The sequence below is a fragment of the Heterocephalus glaber genome, unplaced genomic scaffold, assembly GCF_053883595.1.
Source record: "Heterocephalus glaber isolate CG9 unplaced genomic scaffold, H.glaber_assembly_v1.0 deba00001504, whole genome shotgun sequence".
Taxonomy (NCBI): domain Eukaryota; kingdom Metazoa; phylum Chordata; class Mammalia; order Rodentia; family Bathyergidae; genus Heterocephalus; species Heterocephalus glaber.
The window spans coordinates 69,839,653-69,855,375 of record NW_028258324.1 but is presented as its reverse complement, the minus strand read 5'-3'; the positions used below and the strand labels follow the sequence as shown (position 1 = coordinate 69,855,375).

General features: G+C 37.3%; 1 protein-coding gene across 8 annotated transcripts in view; it reads left to right on the top strand.

Annotated features, from left to right (window-relative positions):
- Vps8 (VPS8 subunit of CORVET complex) overlaps positions 1-15,723 on the top strand; it is a 228,157-nt gene that overhangs the window by 110,651 nt on the left and 101,783 nt on the right. For all 8 annotated transcript variants that reach the window (XR_015441160.1, XM_087187025.1, XM_087187022.1 and 5 more), the window contains 6 exons: positions 240-311; positions 5,820-5,939; positions 7,087-7,143; positions 11,128-11,210; positions 12,209-12,293; positions 13,187-13,285. Coding sequence is in view for 7 of the 8 variants with exons in the window: in XM_087187025.1 (XP_087043151.1) it covers positions 240-311; positions 5,820-5,939; positions 7,087-7,143; positions 11,128-11,210; positions 12,209-12,293; positions 13,187-13,285 (516 nt within the window). In the remaining variant the exon portion in view is untranslated. The remainder of the gene's footprint in view (positions 1-239; positions 312-5,819; positions 5,940-7,086; positions 7,144-11,127; positions 11,211-12,208; positions 12,294-13,186; positions 13,286-15,723) is intronic.

The following is a 15,723-nucleotide window of genomic DNA, read 5'->3' as shown; positions in this document are numbered from 1 at the left end:
TTAAATGCTGTAGCTTTCTACCTGGCTCCCTAAAAGAAAAATTATCATTCAAAATATGTAAAGAAAAAATATATTAAAATATATTAAATATATATTAATATATATAAAGAAAAACTTGATGAGAATGGTATTCTTATTTGGGAATTTAGTTAGATTTTGTCCACAAGAATTTAATAACTTGGTTCCTACTAAAATTTGCAAATAATAATTACTTTTTAAAATTTCTTTCTCCTTTTTAGACCTTTGAAGATTTTAAAAATGATAAGCAAGCTGTGGAATATCAACAGCGAATTGTGGATATTTTGTTGAAGGTAAGCAAAGATTATGTCTTTATACTAATATTATATTATGATAAATTGTTTCATTGCCAGTTCTAAAATAATATTGTTTATCAAAGTAATTTGTTGCAGTCATATCTGATGAGATTGGATACATTCAGGGTGGTATGGGCATAGACTGTTGCAATCATATCTTAAAGTTTTATTATAGTGTCTTGGGCCTTAAGAGCTGAATGAAATGCTAATCATTCATTGATGAAAAAATTTAATATATCTCAGCTTTAGATTGGATGCTGGGGATCTGGGTACTACTTGAGAAATGCACATGAGTTCAATTATGGGTAATAATAGGCTAACTTTAGAGTGCTTTGAGAAAGTAACAAATGTGGAAAATCATAATCTGTCTCTATCCATCATCACACCATTGCTATGGCAGTGCCATGGTGACACTAAGAATAATTTGAGGTATACAGAGATATCATCCTTATCTGAATCTAACTAGATTCAGTGGCACTCTTTTGAGGTTTATGCTGTTGCTAATGAATGAGTGCAGAGACAGGTTCTTGTCCTTTCTGTTTGCATGACTTTTAGCAGGCTACTTTCTCCTCTTTAATTGAAAGCTTATTCTGTTCATCTGGCTGTAAAATAGATGTTTCTTCCTTTTCATGACTTCTAGATTATTTTGGACAAGAGACCAAAATTGAAGTGATCTCTAGTTTGCGCATAGCATCATTATATTACATTTATAATAGTTCTTTATAATTTCCCAAGCACATGCTAGTATGTACATTATCTTATTTGAGCTGTTTATTGGCCTTGTAACATAGGCAGTGATTGCTGAATACTCAGATAATGCCTGTTTGACCTGAGTGGTTAGTATGGAGAATTCTCACTTACATTACCCATGTACCTTCTTAAATGTCCTCCCTACCACAAGTCGTGTCTTCTCTATCTAATATTGACCTATGGCCTCCTAGTAGATAAGTTGGAATTAAGTTCTGCTGTGAGAGAAAACTCAACATGACAATAAGTTGTGGTGGGAATTAATTTTTTCTCATATGAGCATGGAGGTAGGCAGGAGTGGCTTTATAAACTTAGCAGAAATGGATTTCCTTCTGTCTTACTTAGTATATGATTTTTGTCTTCTGGTCCAAAATGGCTGCTCAGGCGCCAGCCCTCAACTTTGCATTCTAGTGAATCTGAATGCAGAAAGAGATGCAGAAGGAAACGTTTTTGTCTCTTTGAGGAAACTTCTTAGAAGTTACCTACTATAGTTCTGCTTAATCATATTGTACAGAACTTTGACAGATGGCCCTTAGCTGCGGAAAGAAGTTGAGGAATGTAATCTGTATTCTGGATAACCATACACTAGCTAAAATTTAGGTTTCTAAGTTAAGAAGGAAGAATAGATGCTGGAGCACACATTAGTTAATTTTCTGTTACCATAAGAAACTAAGGCTGAACACTTTAACGAGAGGTCAATTTAGCTCATAGTTTTAGAGGCTGAAAGCTGAAGATTGGGCCACCTGTGTGTTTGGCCCCTGGTGAGGGCCCTGTCGGCTGCAGCACGGTACAGTGGCATCACTGTGGGAGTGCACGGGGCAGGGAGAGATGACAGGGCAAGCCAGGAAGCCAGAGAGATTCAGGGTCGGCTCATCCTTACCACCTCAAGGGAGCTAACTCCTCAAAACCAGCATTAGTGTCTTCTGAGGGCAAAGTCCATGATCTAACTCCCCCACCTCCGCCACTCAGGCCCACCTCTGAGCAGAGCATGGAAAGAGGGAACTCGGGACATTTTATTTATTTTTTTCCTCTAATTCTTTCATTGGTACATTTTAGGTAAACGATACATTTACATTTATCATTGGGTGCTTGTACCCGTACATGATGAATCTTGGTTCTTATTTTTTCCCCATTCCCTGCCCTCCCTTCACCCCCTCCACTCTTCCCTATTTACAAAGACTTTGTTTCCATTTTTTCTTTTCTCATAATTTTTCCTTTCCCTTCTTTTCTTTCCCCTTCCCATCCCACTTCCCCTACCCCTTTGAGGCTTTTCTTCCTATTTCAAATTATCAATTATTCATTTTAATCATTTTAATCCTTATTTACACTTTCAGTTTCTCACATCAGAGAAACTATTCAGTATTTACATGTGTCCTATTTATTTCACTTAAGAGTATGGCCTCAGTATCCATCCATTTAGTTATAACTATCTCTAGTTTCTCATTCTTTATGGCTGAGTAATACTCCATTTTATTTTTTAAAAACCTCACATCTTCTTTATCCAGTTTCCAGTTCATGGGCATTTGGGCTGTTTCCAAGCTTTCGCTATTGTGAATTGTGCAGCTATAAACATGGGTGCACATATATCGCTGTGGTACGATTCTTTTAATTCTTTTGGGAAGATCCCCAGCAGGGGAATAGCTGGGTCAAATGGGACCTCCAGCCCTAGTTCTTTGAGGTATCTCCATACTGATTTCCACAGTGGTTGCACCAGTCTGCACTCCCGCCAACAATGGAGAAGGGTTGCTTTCTCCCCACAGCCCCGCCAACATTTGTTATTTGTTGATTTCTTGATAGCAGCCATTCTTTCTGGGGTGGGGTGGAATCTCAGTGTTGTTTTCATCATCTCTTGAATGATCAGAGATGACCATTTTTTCATATGTTTATTTGCTGCTGTTACTTCTTTGAGAAATGTCTATTCATTTCAGATGCCCATTTTTGAATTGGGTCTTTGAATTTGGGGAGTCTGATTTTTTTCAGTTACATATTTTTTTCTTTATATATTCTAGATAGTAGTCCATTATCTGAGGTACAGCTGCTGAAAATTTTTTCTCACACTGTAGGTTGTCTCTTAGCTCTGTTGGTGGTTTCTCTTGCAGTGCAGAAGCTTTTTAACAAGATGAGATCCCAGTTGTTGATTCTTTGTACTAGTTCCCGTGCTACTGAGGTTTTGCTCATAAAGTTTTTTCCTATGCCAATGTCTTCCAGAGTTATACCTAACTTACCTTCCAGGAAGTTTAGTGTTTCTGTCTTAATATTTAGATCTTTAATCCACTTCGATCTTAGTTTAGTGCATGGTGATAGGTACGGGTCTAGTTTTTTGTTTGTTTGTTTGTTTGTTAAATTCTTTTATTGGTACATTGTAGGTATACAACACAATTACATTTCTCATTGGGAATTGTACCTTTACGTAATGCATCTTGGTTCTTATTTTTTCCCTATTCCTAGCCCTCCCTTCACCTCCTCCACCCTTCCCTATTTACAAAGACTTTATTTCCATTTTTTCCATTTCTCATCATTTTTCCTTTCCCTTCTTTCCTTTCCCCTGCCCCTCCCACTATCCCTACCCCTTTGGACATTTCCTTCCTATTTTGCATTATCGATTATTAATTCTAATCATTGGTACATTTTAGGTATACAATACAGTGACATTCATCATTGGAAATTTGCACCTTTACATAGTCTCTCTTGGTTCTTATTTTTCACCCATGCCCAGCCCTCCCTTCAACCCCTCCATTCCTCCCTATTTACAAAGATTTTGTTCCTATTTTTCCATTTTCTCCTATTAATCCCATTCCCTTCTTTCCTTTCCCCTACCCCTCCCACTTCCTTTTCCCTTTGCCCCTTTTCTTCCTATTTCACATTACCTATTGGTATGGGTCTAGTTTTAATCTTTGGCAGGTTGAAGTCCAGTTTTTCCAGCACCATTTATTAAATAGGCTATCTTTCCTCCAGTGAGAGTGGTTGGCTCCTTTGTCAAAGATGAGGTGGCTGAGTGTGTCTGGAGTTGTTTCTACATCTATTCTACTGATTCTCAAGTCTGTTTCTTTGCCAGTACCATGCTGTTTTTAATCACAGAGGAATTAACTTTTCAATATTAAAGTCTGAATGAGAATATCATTCGTAGCTTTGAAATACATACTTGGTTCTTTAAGTGTTCGGCCTCAGGTGTCTGCTCTGGCAGCTTCTTCCTCAGTGCTTGCCGGACACTGGGGTCCATGGTGCTCCCCAGCTCACCCCCCTAGCAGCCCACAAGAGAGCCCCCGGGACATTTCAGTGATGTGCCAGAATGCTCCCCCTAACTGCCAGGAGAGTTTCCTCCATGAGTCCAGTTAGCCCCAAACAATAAAGATCTTCCCTCCCAAACTTCTGCATTCTGTCCATTACTGGAATCATTATGCCTCTTGCCAATCATGCTCAAAATGTCGTTTTCTAATGCTCCTTTCACAACATATTGCCATTCATAGGAATACTTGTCTCCTCTCTCTGAAGTCCTTTGTACCTGTTCTTTTTCCATCTTCAGCACCCCAGCCCTGGTTCAGAACCCCTTCATCTCTCCCTGGAACCCTCCAGGCACTTGTTGGTCTCGCTGCCTTCTCTTCCTTCTGCTGTTTATCCTGTATGCTGCCAACATGGGAATTTTCCTACACACAGTACTGATCATGATCAGCTCTGCTGGTTGAAGCTACTTTCAGTAGCTTCTTAGTTTTCTACAGAATAAATTCAGATTCCTTCAGATGACATTTGAGGCCTAATCTTCTCTTTCAGTCTTCCTAATCTTCCCTTCCTCCTCGTGCATGCTGCCACATTGTAGTGGATGGAGCCTGGAATTCTCCCAGTAAACTTGTCTCCCTGTGTCTGTCCTTTTTCTCATACTCTTCTTTGATGACATCTCCCATCAGAGATTCTTCTTTCTTTTCAAATTCTTTTCCAAACCAGTTAGGTGAACGTTTTTTCCACACTATGCTTACATAATTATTTGTGACTTTCGACGTGTACAAGCATATCGTGCCTATTATTTCAGATGCCTGTACTTGTCTCACCATCTAGTTCATAATCCTCTTTAAAAGTGCCTGTACCAGCTGGGGATTTAGCTCAGTGGTTTGGCTGCCTGCTGCGCAAGTGCAAGGACCCAAGTTCGATCTCTGGTACCAAAAAAAAAAAAAGAAAAGTGCCTGTACCATAGTGCCTGACACAGAGAGGGATGCAGAAGGTGGGAGCTGAGTTAAACCAGAGGAAGAACTGTGATTGGATACCCAGGCGTGGTTTTAAGTTGTAAAAAGCTACACAAAGCTACAGGCTCCGGGACTGCCAGCCAACAAGCAGAAACCATTCACTTTGTTAAGTGTGCTGTGGCTGACTTCCTTGCTGGGTGCCTCCACTCAGGGGTTTTCTTTTAAACTTCAAAGTGGTTCTCTTCTTCCCTTGCTGATGGACAGATTTTGGTAGGGTTATTTACAATTAATTTTAGAGGGATTCTCTAAGAATCCCAAAGAGAAGCATGATTAATATTTCTTTGAAATCTTACATGCCCTCTCATCCACATTGTGTTAGAATTATGCTAGAAATCACCTAATTGTTTTCCTTTCAGAGTATGCAGGTAGTCACACTCCTCTAAATGGTATTAAACACCATGTTTGTAAATCAACAAAGGAATCTTTTCATGAGTTTTCAATAATGAGCCCCCCCACCTCCTAATTGTGTATTTTTAAACAAACCCGATGGCATAATGAATAAGTGGTCTCTCTTGCTCACCAGGTCATGGTGGAGAATTCAGATTTTACTCCCTCACAAGTAGGGTGCCTCTTTACTTTCCTTGCTCGGCAGCTTGCAAAGCCTGACAATACTTTGTTTGTGAACAGAACACTCTTTGATCAGGTAAGTGTCTTCAGCAGTGAGAATCAGAGTTGTTTTTCGTCTGGTCACTGCTGCTAAAAAAATGTTCACTGGATTACAGTATCCTGTTTCTTAATATGGCAGACTATTGGGTAAATGTCATATCTAGGAGAAGCCTGTTTAAGCTTTGGATCCAAATTAAGGGGTGTGTGTGTGTGTGTGTGTGTGTGTGTGTGTGTGTGTGTGTACGCATGCGTATTTTAATGATGTGTTCTGGGTAGCCTGACTTTGCTAACCAACCGGTATCATGGAATGGTAGTAGAGAGTAGCTTATGGACATTCTGTTGTCTCTGTTATTCTGTTGCTCTAAATTGCCTAGAATTCTTTGCTCAGGAATGTTCTAATTTAAGAATCACCACTTTTCACTGATAGTAAGATTATATGATGATCATCTGGAGAAAAGATTACTTTTAGAAAATATGAATTACAAATGAGCTTGACTCTGCAGCCGTCTCCTAATCCCCCTTAAATGTCCCCTATGTATTGATAGGTGGCAAAGAAAATTCATGCTGTTCAGAGAAAGTAGGTAATGACTAGCATTTGCTGAGTGCTTCACAGTGCCAGGGGCTGCTCCAAAGCTCATCCATACAACTTCTAACAGCTCTGAAATTGGTACAGTTATCCTTATTTTCAAAATGAATCCTGAGGAGATTAAATATGTCATCCAACAGTGGCAGTGCACCTGCCTCGTTAAGCGCAAGATTGTGAGTTTGATCCCCGGTACCAAAAAAACAAACAAACCTCATCCAGTATAACAAGTACTAAGTGTTATTGTTAGCAGTAATGTTACTACTATATGTTAATATGGTTAGGATTCGGATGCAAGTGGCCTGACCACAAAGTCTGTGCTTTGCTCTGTCCATGGTATCAAGGAACTTAAAGTCAAGAAAGACAGATGGCACTGCCCTCTAGTTATGTTTCTAAACTATAAAGAAATATATGCATAAGGCAAGTATTAAGTTGTTAGTGTGCTTGACCCTAATGTTTCAGGTACTAGGCCAGTCAGTTGAGAAGGTAACATACACCTGGGGTATTTGTTACAGCTGAGTGTGAATGAACTGGTGGTATTAAAAAGATAGTTACTGCATGTGAGCTGATATACCCTAAAGGTTACTTTTTCTTTGGCCAGGTGCTTGAATTTCTGTGTAGCCCTGATGATGACTCTCGACACTCTGAAAGACAGCAGGTATGAGTAACTAAAACTCTTTTTTGCTAAAGATTGAAAAAGAGGTCAGAGTAAGTCAGAAAGAACTTTTCTTTGTGAGCTAGACCTCACTAAATGTAAGGAGAAAAGGACTTGTGCCGAACCCTAAGGAGCTGGCCTCTAAATTCGCTGTGATCCTCCTGAAGTCTGGAATTACAACCATGTCCCACCCTAATTGGCTCAGTCTTAGTATATTGTTATATTTCTGTGCATTCCCTTTAAGATTATCTAGGTTTTTTTTTCCTCTGCCACATTTTAGAAATAGAAAACTTATGGAAGTAAGTTATTCAAGGTCACAAATATGATTGGAACTTATCTCTTCACTGCTAACCCAACATTCTTTCCCTTGTACCAGTTGTTATATATCAAAATTTGTGAAGTATTTTTTAGTATTTTCCACTGATATGCTGGTAAATGTTTAGCAGCTGACTCCTCAAGTATAGTTCTGAGATGAATGTTAGTTGGTATTTTCATCTGTGTAAATGAGAAAGATGAAAGTACAAAGAAAATACATCAGAACTTTACTCATCAATCAGTGAAATAATTTCTTTGCTGAATCAAATAGTAATTTTCAAACACTGGTAGAGTAATTCCTCAAATTTTTGAGCTCTTCAGTGTAATGCCTATAGGCACACAGTTTTTTTTTTTCTTAAATTCTTTTATTGGTGCATTTTAGGTATACAGTACGTTTACATTTATCCTTGGGTGCTTGGACCTGTACATGACGTATCTTGGTTCTTACTTATTCCCCATTACCTGTGCGCCCTTCACTCCTCCACCCTTCCCTATTTACATAGACTTTGTTTCCATTTTTTTCTTTTCTCATAATTTTTCCTTTCCCTTCTTTCCTTTCCCCTTCCCCTCCCACTTCCCCCACCCCTTTGGACCTTTTCTTCCTATTTCAAATTATCAATTATTCATTTTAATCCTTATTTACACTTTCAGTTTCTCACACTAGAGAAAATATTCGGTACTTACACATGTGTGTCTTATTTATTTCACTTAAGAGGATGGCCTCAATATGCATCCATTGAGCTATAAATGTCTCTAGTTTCTCGTTCTTTATGGCTGAGTCGTACTCCATTTTATAAAAAACCACATCCTCTTTATCCAGTTTCCAGTTGATGGGCACTTGGGCTGTTGTTTCTAAGCTTTAGCTATTACAAACTGTAGGCACACTTAAGTTTAATTGTTTTATTTTACCCCATCACTTTCTTAACCAGGGATTGGTAGACTTTATAAAGAAGAGAAAAAATAAATATTTTAGGTCTCTGTCATTCCTTTTTTATAGCATTCTGTAGCATTTTGCTGATGTGTGTGTCTGGCAATTTCTGTATTGTAAGTAACCCTCCACTTTTGGTGGCTTCACCTGCCAACCTGTTGTCATTTGAGAAGATGAACAGCAATACACCTGTATGTATTTCCACCATTCACACGGTTATATTACATTGAAAATAATAAATTCAACAGGATATATAGTGGTAAAATGTAATAAAACAATTAGGAAGTAGTGAGTTTTGAGTATCATCAGTTACCTTTGTTTTTAGACTTAATTTATTGTTAACGTAATTCAATTTTTAATAATCACTGTATTTAAAAACTGGCTGGCAGCAAATGTCCATTTGTATTACAGTCGGTGACCCCAACTCAGTCACCCTTTCCAGAATTTAGAAAGACGGCCTTGAGATAAATGAAAAGGATGACTTCTGGAGCCGTGTTTCTGTGAGGGAATTATACTCTCCATGACCTGTGTGAATCACAGGAAACAGAAAACAGAGCCAAGAAAATAATAAGTAGAGAAAAGTCGACCCTAGAGTATCTCTGGATGGCTTTATAATACTACGGGTCTGACTTTCAAAAATCATTTTGTGGCAAAAATTTGCTTTTCTGTTTTATTCCTCTTTTGAAACCTACAATCAAACCAAATACATTTTTTCTTTTCTTTTCTATATTTTTTAATTTATTGAGACAGGGTTTCACTACGTAGTCCAGGCTAGGCTCAGAAATCACGGTGATCCTACTGCCTCAGCCACTCAAGTGCTGCGATTACAGGTGTCCACAGAACCAGACCTAGGAGTGACATTAGAAGGAACAGAAAAGGCTTGATGGCAGTGAACATAACTGGCTCAGAGAATCAAAGAGATTGGCAACTGAAAAGTGATAAAGCTTATTGCTCCACCCAAGACAAAGGAAAAAGGAGGACTGACAGAAGTATCAGAAATAAATTATAGTATTTAATAACTGTTCAGTAGCACTGAGTGTTGAAAATAGAATTTCACAATTTCTTGACCTATAGAGATCATTTAAAGTATTTTAAATTTATCCTCTTAACTGAAAGATGGAGGTAGTGGTGAAAGAAAGGGACATAAAAAAATTAAGATGTGTTATGTATGTGTACCAACTCCCTATGATAAATGTAATCACGTACTGCAAACATGTACAGATAAAAATAAAAATTTAAAATAAAAAATTAAAAAGAACAGCAAAAATCCCCCACAAAAAACTGGCTTGCTAACTTCCTGGAAATTTAACAGTCAGCTCTAATGGGTTGGTTAATTTGGATCCAGCAATGGCATTTCTATTACTTTTTCCAAGCTGACAAAGCAGATTGAGTTTGCTTCATATTTTTTATATGAAGTACATTATAGGGCTCAAAACATAGGGTTTGTTTGGTTTTTTGTGTTTTTTTGGTGCTGGGGATCGAACTCAGGACCTTGTGCTTGGGAGGCAGGTGGCACCACTGAGCTACATTCCCAGCCCTAACTTTAAGTTTTCAAATATACTATTTGGATAGGTTTTATTTAACTTGAAAATAATATAATATAATAATATAGAAAAGTACTCTTAAAATTTTTCTTAAGCTTCTGAGAAGAGTTCTGTTACTCTAGATCTTGAACTTAAATACAGGCAAGAGCTTTTTTACACTGCTCTGAGTGTGTAGTGCTTCTTTTGTATCTTTTTGGGGTTATTTAAAAATTGAATCTAGCACAACATCCTGGTCACATTTTTTTAATGCAGCTACTTAGTGTGATAAAAATTAATTATATGAACCCCAATATTTTTGTTTTTATTGTTATAAGATATGCATAACATAAAATGTACCATTTTAAGTGTACAGTTCAGTAGTGTTAGGTTTGTTCACATTGTTGTACGGTCAGCATCACTGTCCTTCTCCAGAACTTTTTCATCTTTTCAAGCGGAACCACCATGTGCTTTAAATTCTAAGTCTCTATTCTCTTAGCGCCAGCCCTTGTCAGCCATCACTCTACTTTTGTCTCTTGGTATTTTCTGTCTCTAGGTACTTCCTGTAAGTGCAATTATATAGTGTTTGCCTTATTTTACTTAGCATATTGTCCTTAAGGTTGATCCATGTTGTAGTATGTATAAGAATTGTCTTCTTTTTTAAAGGCTGAATAATACTCCCTTGTATGTGTATACCATATTTTGTGGGTCCATTCATTTGATGATAGACATTTGGATTGTTTCTGCCCTTTGGAGTTTTTGAATAGTGCTGCTAAGAGAAAACACAATGTTTAATTTTTAAAAATTAGTCCATAAATATGTGGACAATAAATATGTGGACATAAATATGTGGACAATGGATTTTAAAGAACCATAAGACATAAAAGAGTCAAACAAAAACTCATTTGTTGAAAAGATATATGCAGACATTTTTAGCCTAGTTTTGGTGGGCCCATTCAACATTCAGGGCTTTATTTGCAAATACTGTGCCATTCTTTCTGTGTCTGAAAAGCAGAGCCACCTCTCTTTAATGACTTAAATACAGTATAGTCAGTATCGTAACAGCAGTATGACCCCTTGCATATGTGAATGCAAGCCAAAATGTCATCAAGTAAGAGTATAAAAAAATAAAAGTAATAGTGCACATGGCTGAATGGATCTTTATAGAGCTGGTAAATAAAAATAAATTCCAAAGTGTTTTTACTCATTTATTTTAATGTTCAGGTCCTTTTAGAATTGCTGCAGGCTGGTGGCATAGTTCAGTTTGAAGAAAGCGGGCTCATTTGTATGGCAGAAAAAGCCGAGTTGTAAGTTGTTTTGAAATCATGTATTAATTTTGCATAGAATAATTAAATTATATTTCTTTAACTTGAAGCTCAGTAGATTGAGGCATTGATGTTTTTTAGTTAAGAAAAGTTCTATAAAAACAAAAAAAACTTATCTGTTTTTTGCCTTTCAGTTGAATTCTAGAAATTAGTAAAATTTTCAGAAATTTAGGGGAAATTTGAAATCTTTGTATGTTTGTTTTAATATGAAAGTCTTATGATGTCTTATTATTTTAGATTTTTAAAAACAATGTTTCCATGGTATTTTGCAGATTTTTGAGTTATGTGCAGTAGAAATGATGCAGAATTGGACATGCAAATAAGATCCATTCTGTTAACACTGCTATTTGTTTAATGTCTTGACATACTTAATTCTGAGCAGAAAAACTACATATGTAAATAATGAATTGATACCTCACCTATTGACTTTTTTTTTTTTTTGGTATCGGGGATCGAACTCAGGGCCTTGCACTTTTGAGACAGGCGTGGTGCCACTGAGCTAAATTCCCAGACCACCTATTGACTTTATGTGACGCATCACTTCTTTAACTTTTTTTGTACCCAGCATGGAAATTTCTTCCAAACATAGTATTCAGTAGCATCTTAAACTAACAGTGAGGGGAATGGCAGATACTGAGCTCCCTTAAATACTTAATACAAGCTGACAGTCCTATCTGAGAAGATCGGGAACAGAAGTGTTCAGATTTTGGAGATTTTTAGAGTTTGAAATATTGACCACATACCTTACTGGTTGAGCATCCCTAATCTGAAAATGCAAAATCTGAAATGCTCTGATATCCAGAAAGTCTTTGAGCATCAAGATTAGGGATAATTAACCTGTACAACATTATTTAACTCTATAAATCACATTATTCATTTTTCTTAAATATTTACCTTTATGACTGAGCAAACTTGTTAAACCAGTAAGCTAATAACTGAATGCCCATTTGGCACACTGATGTTTTCCTTTTACATTCTAGCTATCAAATTTGTGAATTTATGTATGAACGAGAGCACCAGTATGACAAAATTATTGATTGCTACTTGCGTGACCCACTGAGAGAGGTAAGAATTGCTTTACCCCTCTGAGAGAGGCAAGTTAAGAATTGCTTTACTCTTTTTTCTTAGTCAGTTCCCTTCTCTTATCAGGTAGAAATAGCTGTTCAGTAGAAATACTTAGTCATGTGTTTGCTGACCCAAAGTTTTCTTCCTTTATTTGCCAGGTTTTTATTTAGTTCCTGTAATAAAGCCAAGTCTATGTTGATAATTAAGACAGATATAGTTGTTGGAATTTTAGAATTTACGTTTAGTTTAGATAGAGACTGATAGTAAGCAAAACCAAATATATAATTATAGATTGTGATAAGTGCTGGGTAAGAGAAACTGGGTGCAACTTTGGAGGATAATGGGGGACTAACTTATGCAGAGGAGCTAGAAAAGGAATCTCAGAGAAAGTGACATAGAAACTGAATTTTGGAATTTGAGAAGCAAGTGAAGCAAAGAGCCAAAGGAAGAGTGTTTTCAGATTGAGAACAGTATATGCAAGGTCCTGGGGGGGGGTGGACATGTTCAAGGAACTGACTAGAGACTGTATAGATAAAATGAAAATCAGTGTACATAGGGCATACTAGACAAGGAAAAGAGTAATTGAGATGAAACTGGGAATGTGGGAAGGGACTGCCAAAAGGAAAAGTATGATATTACTCTATTAAGTCACTGAAGGCTAATAAATTGAGACCAAAATTAATTGGAACAGACTTGTAACTACTAAGATTCTACCCTGGACTTTAAATAATTACTCTTTTTCTTCATGTCTGTTTTCTCTCAGTTAACTGTCTCTAAATGGTTTTCCATCTTCAAATAATAGATATTTACGAAGACTGATACAGATAGTAGGTAGTGACTGAATACAGTTCCAGTGAAGGGGTGAGTAAGTCATGTTGTCTTGTGCTCTTCAGGAAGAAGCCTTTAATTATATTCACAACATCTTATCCATTCCTGGCCACAGTGCCGAGGAGAAGCAGTCTGTGTGGCACAAAGCAATGGATCATATTGAGGTACTGATTCACTAAAACTTTTAAAATTTTCCTGTCAAATACATTCTTCCAAATTAACTTTCTGCTAACTAAGCAGTGGCAGATACCATATTATTGATGTTGATTTACGTGAGGATTAAAGCCTTTTCATACTTAGAAAGACATGTGGGCAGCACCTTAGGTGAGCATCCAGTATGAAACCTGGTGCAGGGAGTGAGAGGTGTGTGGTCTGGTGCGTCTGCCACCCTCCCGTCTGTAGGGTAGAGAAAGTGGGCCATCCTGTTTAATCTTACCATCTTCCAAACAAGATGAATGGGTCTCGGTGAAAGAACCCAACAAGCTCTTCCTCCAGTTCTGAGTTTTACCTCTGTTTCCCGTTAGTATTCGTTTTGTTTCCTTTTTCATCATCCACTTCAGATCTCCGTAGTTACATTATGGTTCATTCTTCATTTTAATTCATCTGCATTATGCAGTGGTTTGAGCACACAGACTCCAGACACCCAGAAATGAAGCTGTGTCTCTCTGCATAATGTGAAACGTGATACATTAATCAATGAGCAAACAAATTATTCAGCAAGAAACTCATGGGAGAGAAGCAAGAAGTATTTTTGCTACAAAAAAATTATTTCTGCTGACTCTTTTTTTTTTTTTTTAATCACATCTGCACATTGTTTCACCTCAAACCTTTTCATCTCTCTTAAGGCCATGATTACAAGCATATGAAAGGACTTTTATTGAAGGACTTCTGTCTCCAGTAATGTAAACAATCAACAAAAGCACATAGGGAAAAGTTATCATAATAATTTTTTGACAATATACAATGTTAACTTAGTAGTTCTTAGTACTTTTGGAGTTCTGGACCTTTTTTGAGGCTCTAATGAAAAATTTGGACCTGTACCTTTTAATGTTACATATGTGCTTAGGAACATGATTTTTATTAGCTTCAGGAATCCAAAGACTTCTAAAACCCACTTTTAGGTTGGACCTGTGGATTCCTAGTGAAGAATTTCTGGTTTAGATGATTTCACCAATACAGGCAGAACATATTTCATTGAATTTTAAAGAGTATTTTGTTTTTAAATAAAAAATTCATAAAACCGCATAAAGCAAATGTACAGTTTAATTTTAAAAATTAAAAAGTAAACATTCTAAGCTCAGCTCTAAAAGCATCGTATGTCTACTACTTTAGATTCTTCCTATATCTTTTCCCTCTCAGTCCTCTGCCTCTACCTTGCCCTCCCACCAACATCCCTGTCACACCCCCATTGTTGTGATAATTTCCTTTCTATACAGCGGTACTGTATCTGTATGCATCCCCAAGTATGTTTTTGTTTTGCCTGGTTTTGAACTTAAATTGCACTCTGAATTTTCTGTCTTATTCTTGCTCAATATGTTGTTTGAAAGGTTTGTATCTTTTGTTGTTGTTAGCTGCAGTTTATGTTTATGTATAATACTCCATTTTATAAATACATCACAGTCTGTGTCTTAGTTACTTTGCTCATCACTGAGACATGATACCTGACACCCACGAATTAAGGAAGAAATGTTTATTTTTGGTTCACAGTTTGTAGAGATTTCAGTCCATAGTTGCCTGGCTTCAAGGCAGGGCAGCATGGCGCAGGGGCTGACAAGCTCATGGCATGGCAACTGGGAAACAGAAATCAAAGGAAGAGAAAGGGAGATGGGCCCTTCCAGGCCATGTCCTCAGGGACCCACCTCCTCCAACCAGGCTTCACCTCCCAACATCACGTTTAGCTATGAACCCATGATGTCTTGCCCTCATGATGCAATCACCTTTCAAAAACCCTACCTATGGGCACATGAGACTTTGGGGCCACATCTAGACACAAACCATAACAGTCTCTCCATTCTACTGTTGATGGACATTTCAGTTGTTTCTGGTTTTGGACTATTAAAAATAATCTGTACATGATCATATATATGTATGTATGTATGTATCTAATATATATTATGTACTGTACGTTATCTTGAGCACAGCCACGTGCATCTCACTAGCACAATGGTTCTCAGTCTGGTGCCCAACTTTAGCTGAGAACTTGGTAGAAATGCAGTTTCAGTCTCCACTTCAAACCTTCTGAATCAGAAACTCTAGGAGTAGGGCCCAACAACACGCTCTAACAAGTCCTCCAAGTGATTATGGTGCGAGATGACTGATAATCCCTGCTCTAGGATATGTGATGGGTAGGTAATTGGGATTGATATCTTCAGCTTCAGTGGATGCCAGCATTAGAGAATTCCCATCAACTGTATATCCTTGCTAGACTTTAAAACTCTCCCAGTCTCAGCACCTATGTTCATCCAATCTTGGATGTGTAATGGTAACTCATTATGTTTTAAATTTATATGTCCTTAATTGCAAATAACATGGACAGCCTTTTCATGTTTATTGGCCATTTAAATTCTCTTTTGTGATGTGTTCATTGAAGCCTTTTGCCCAT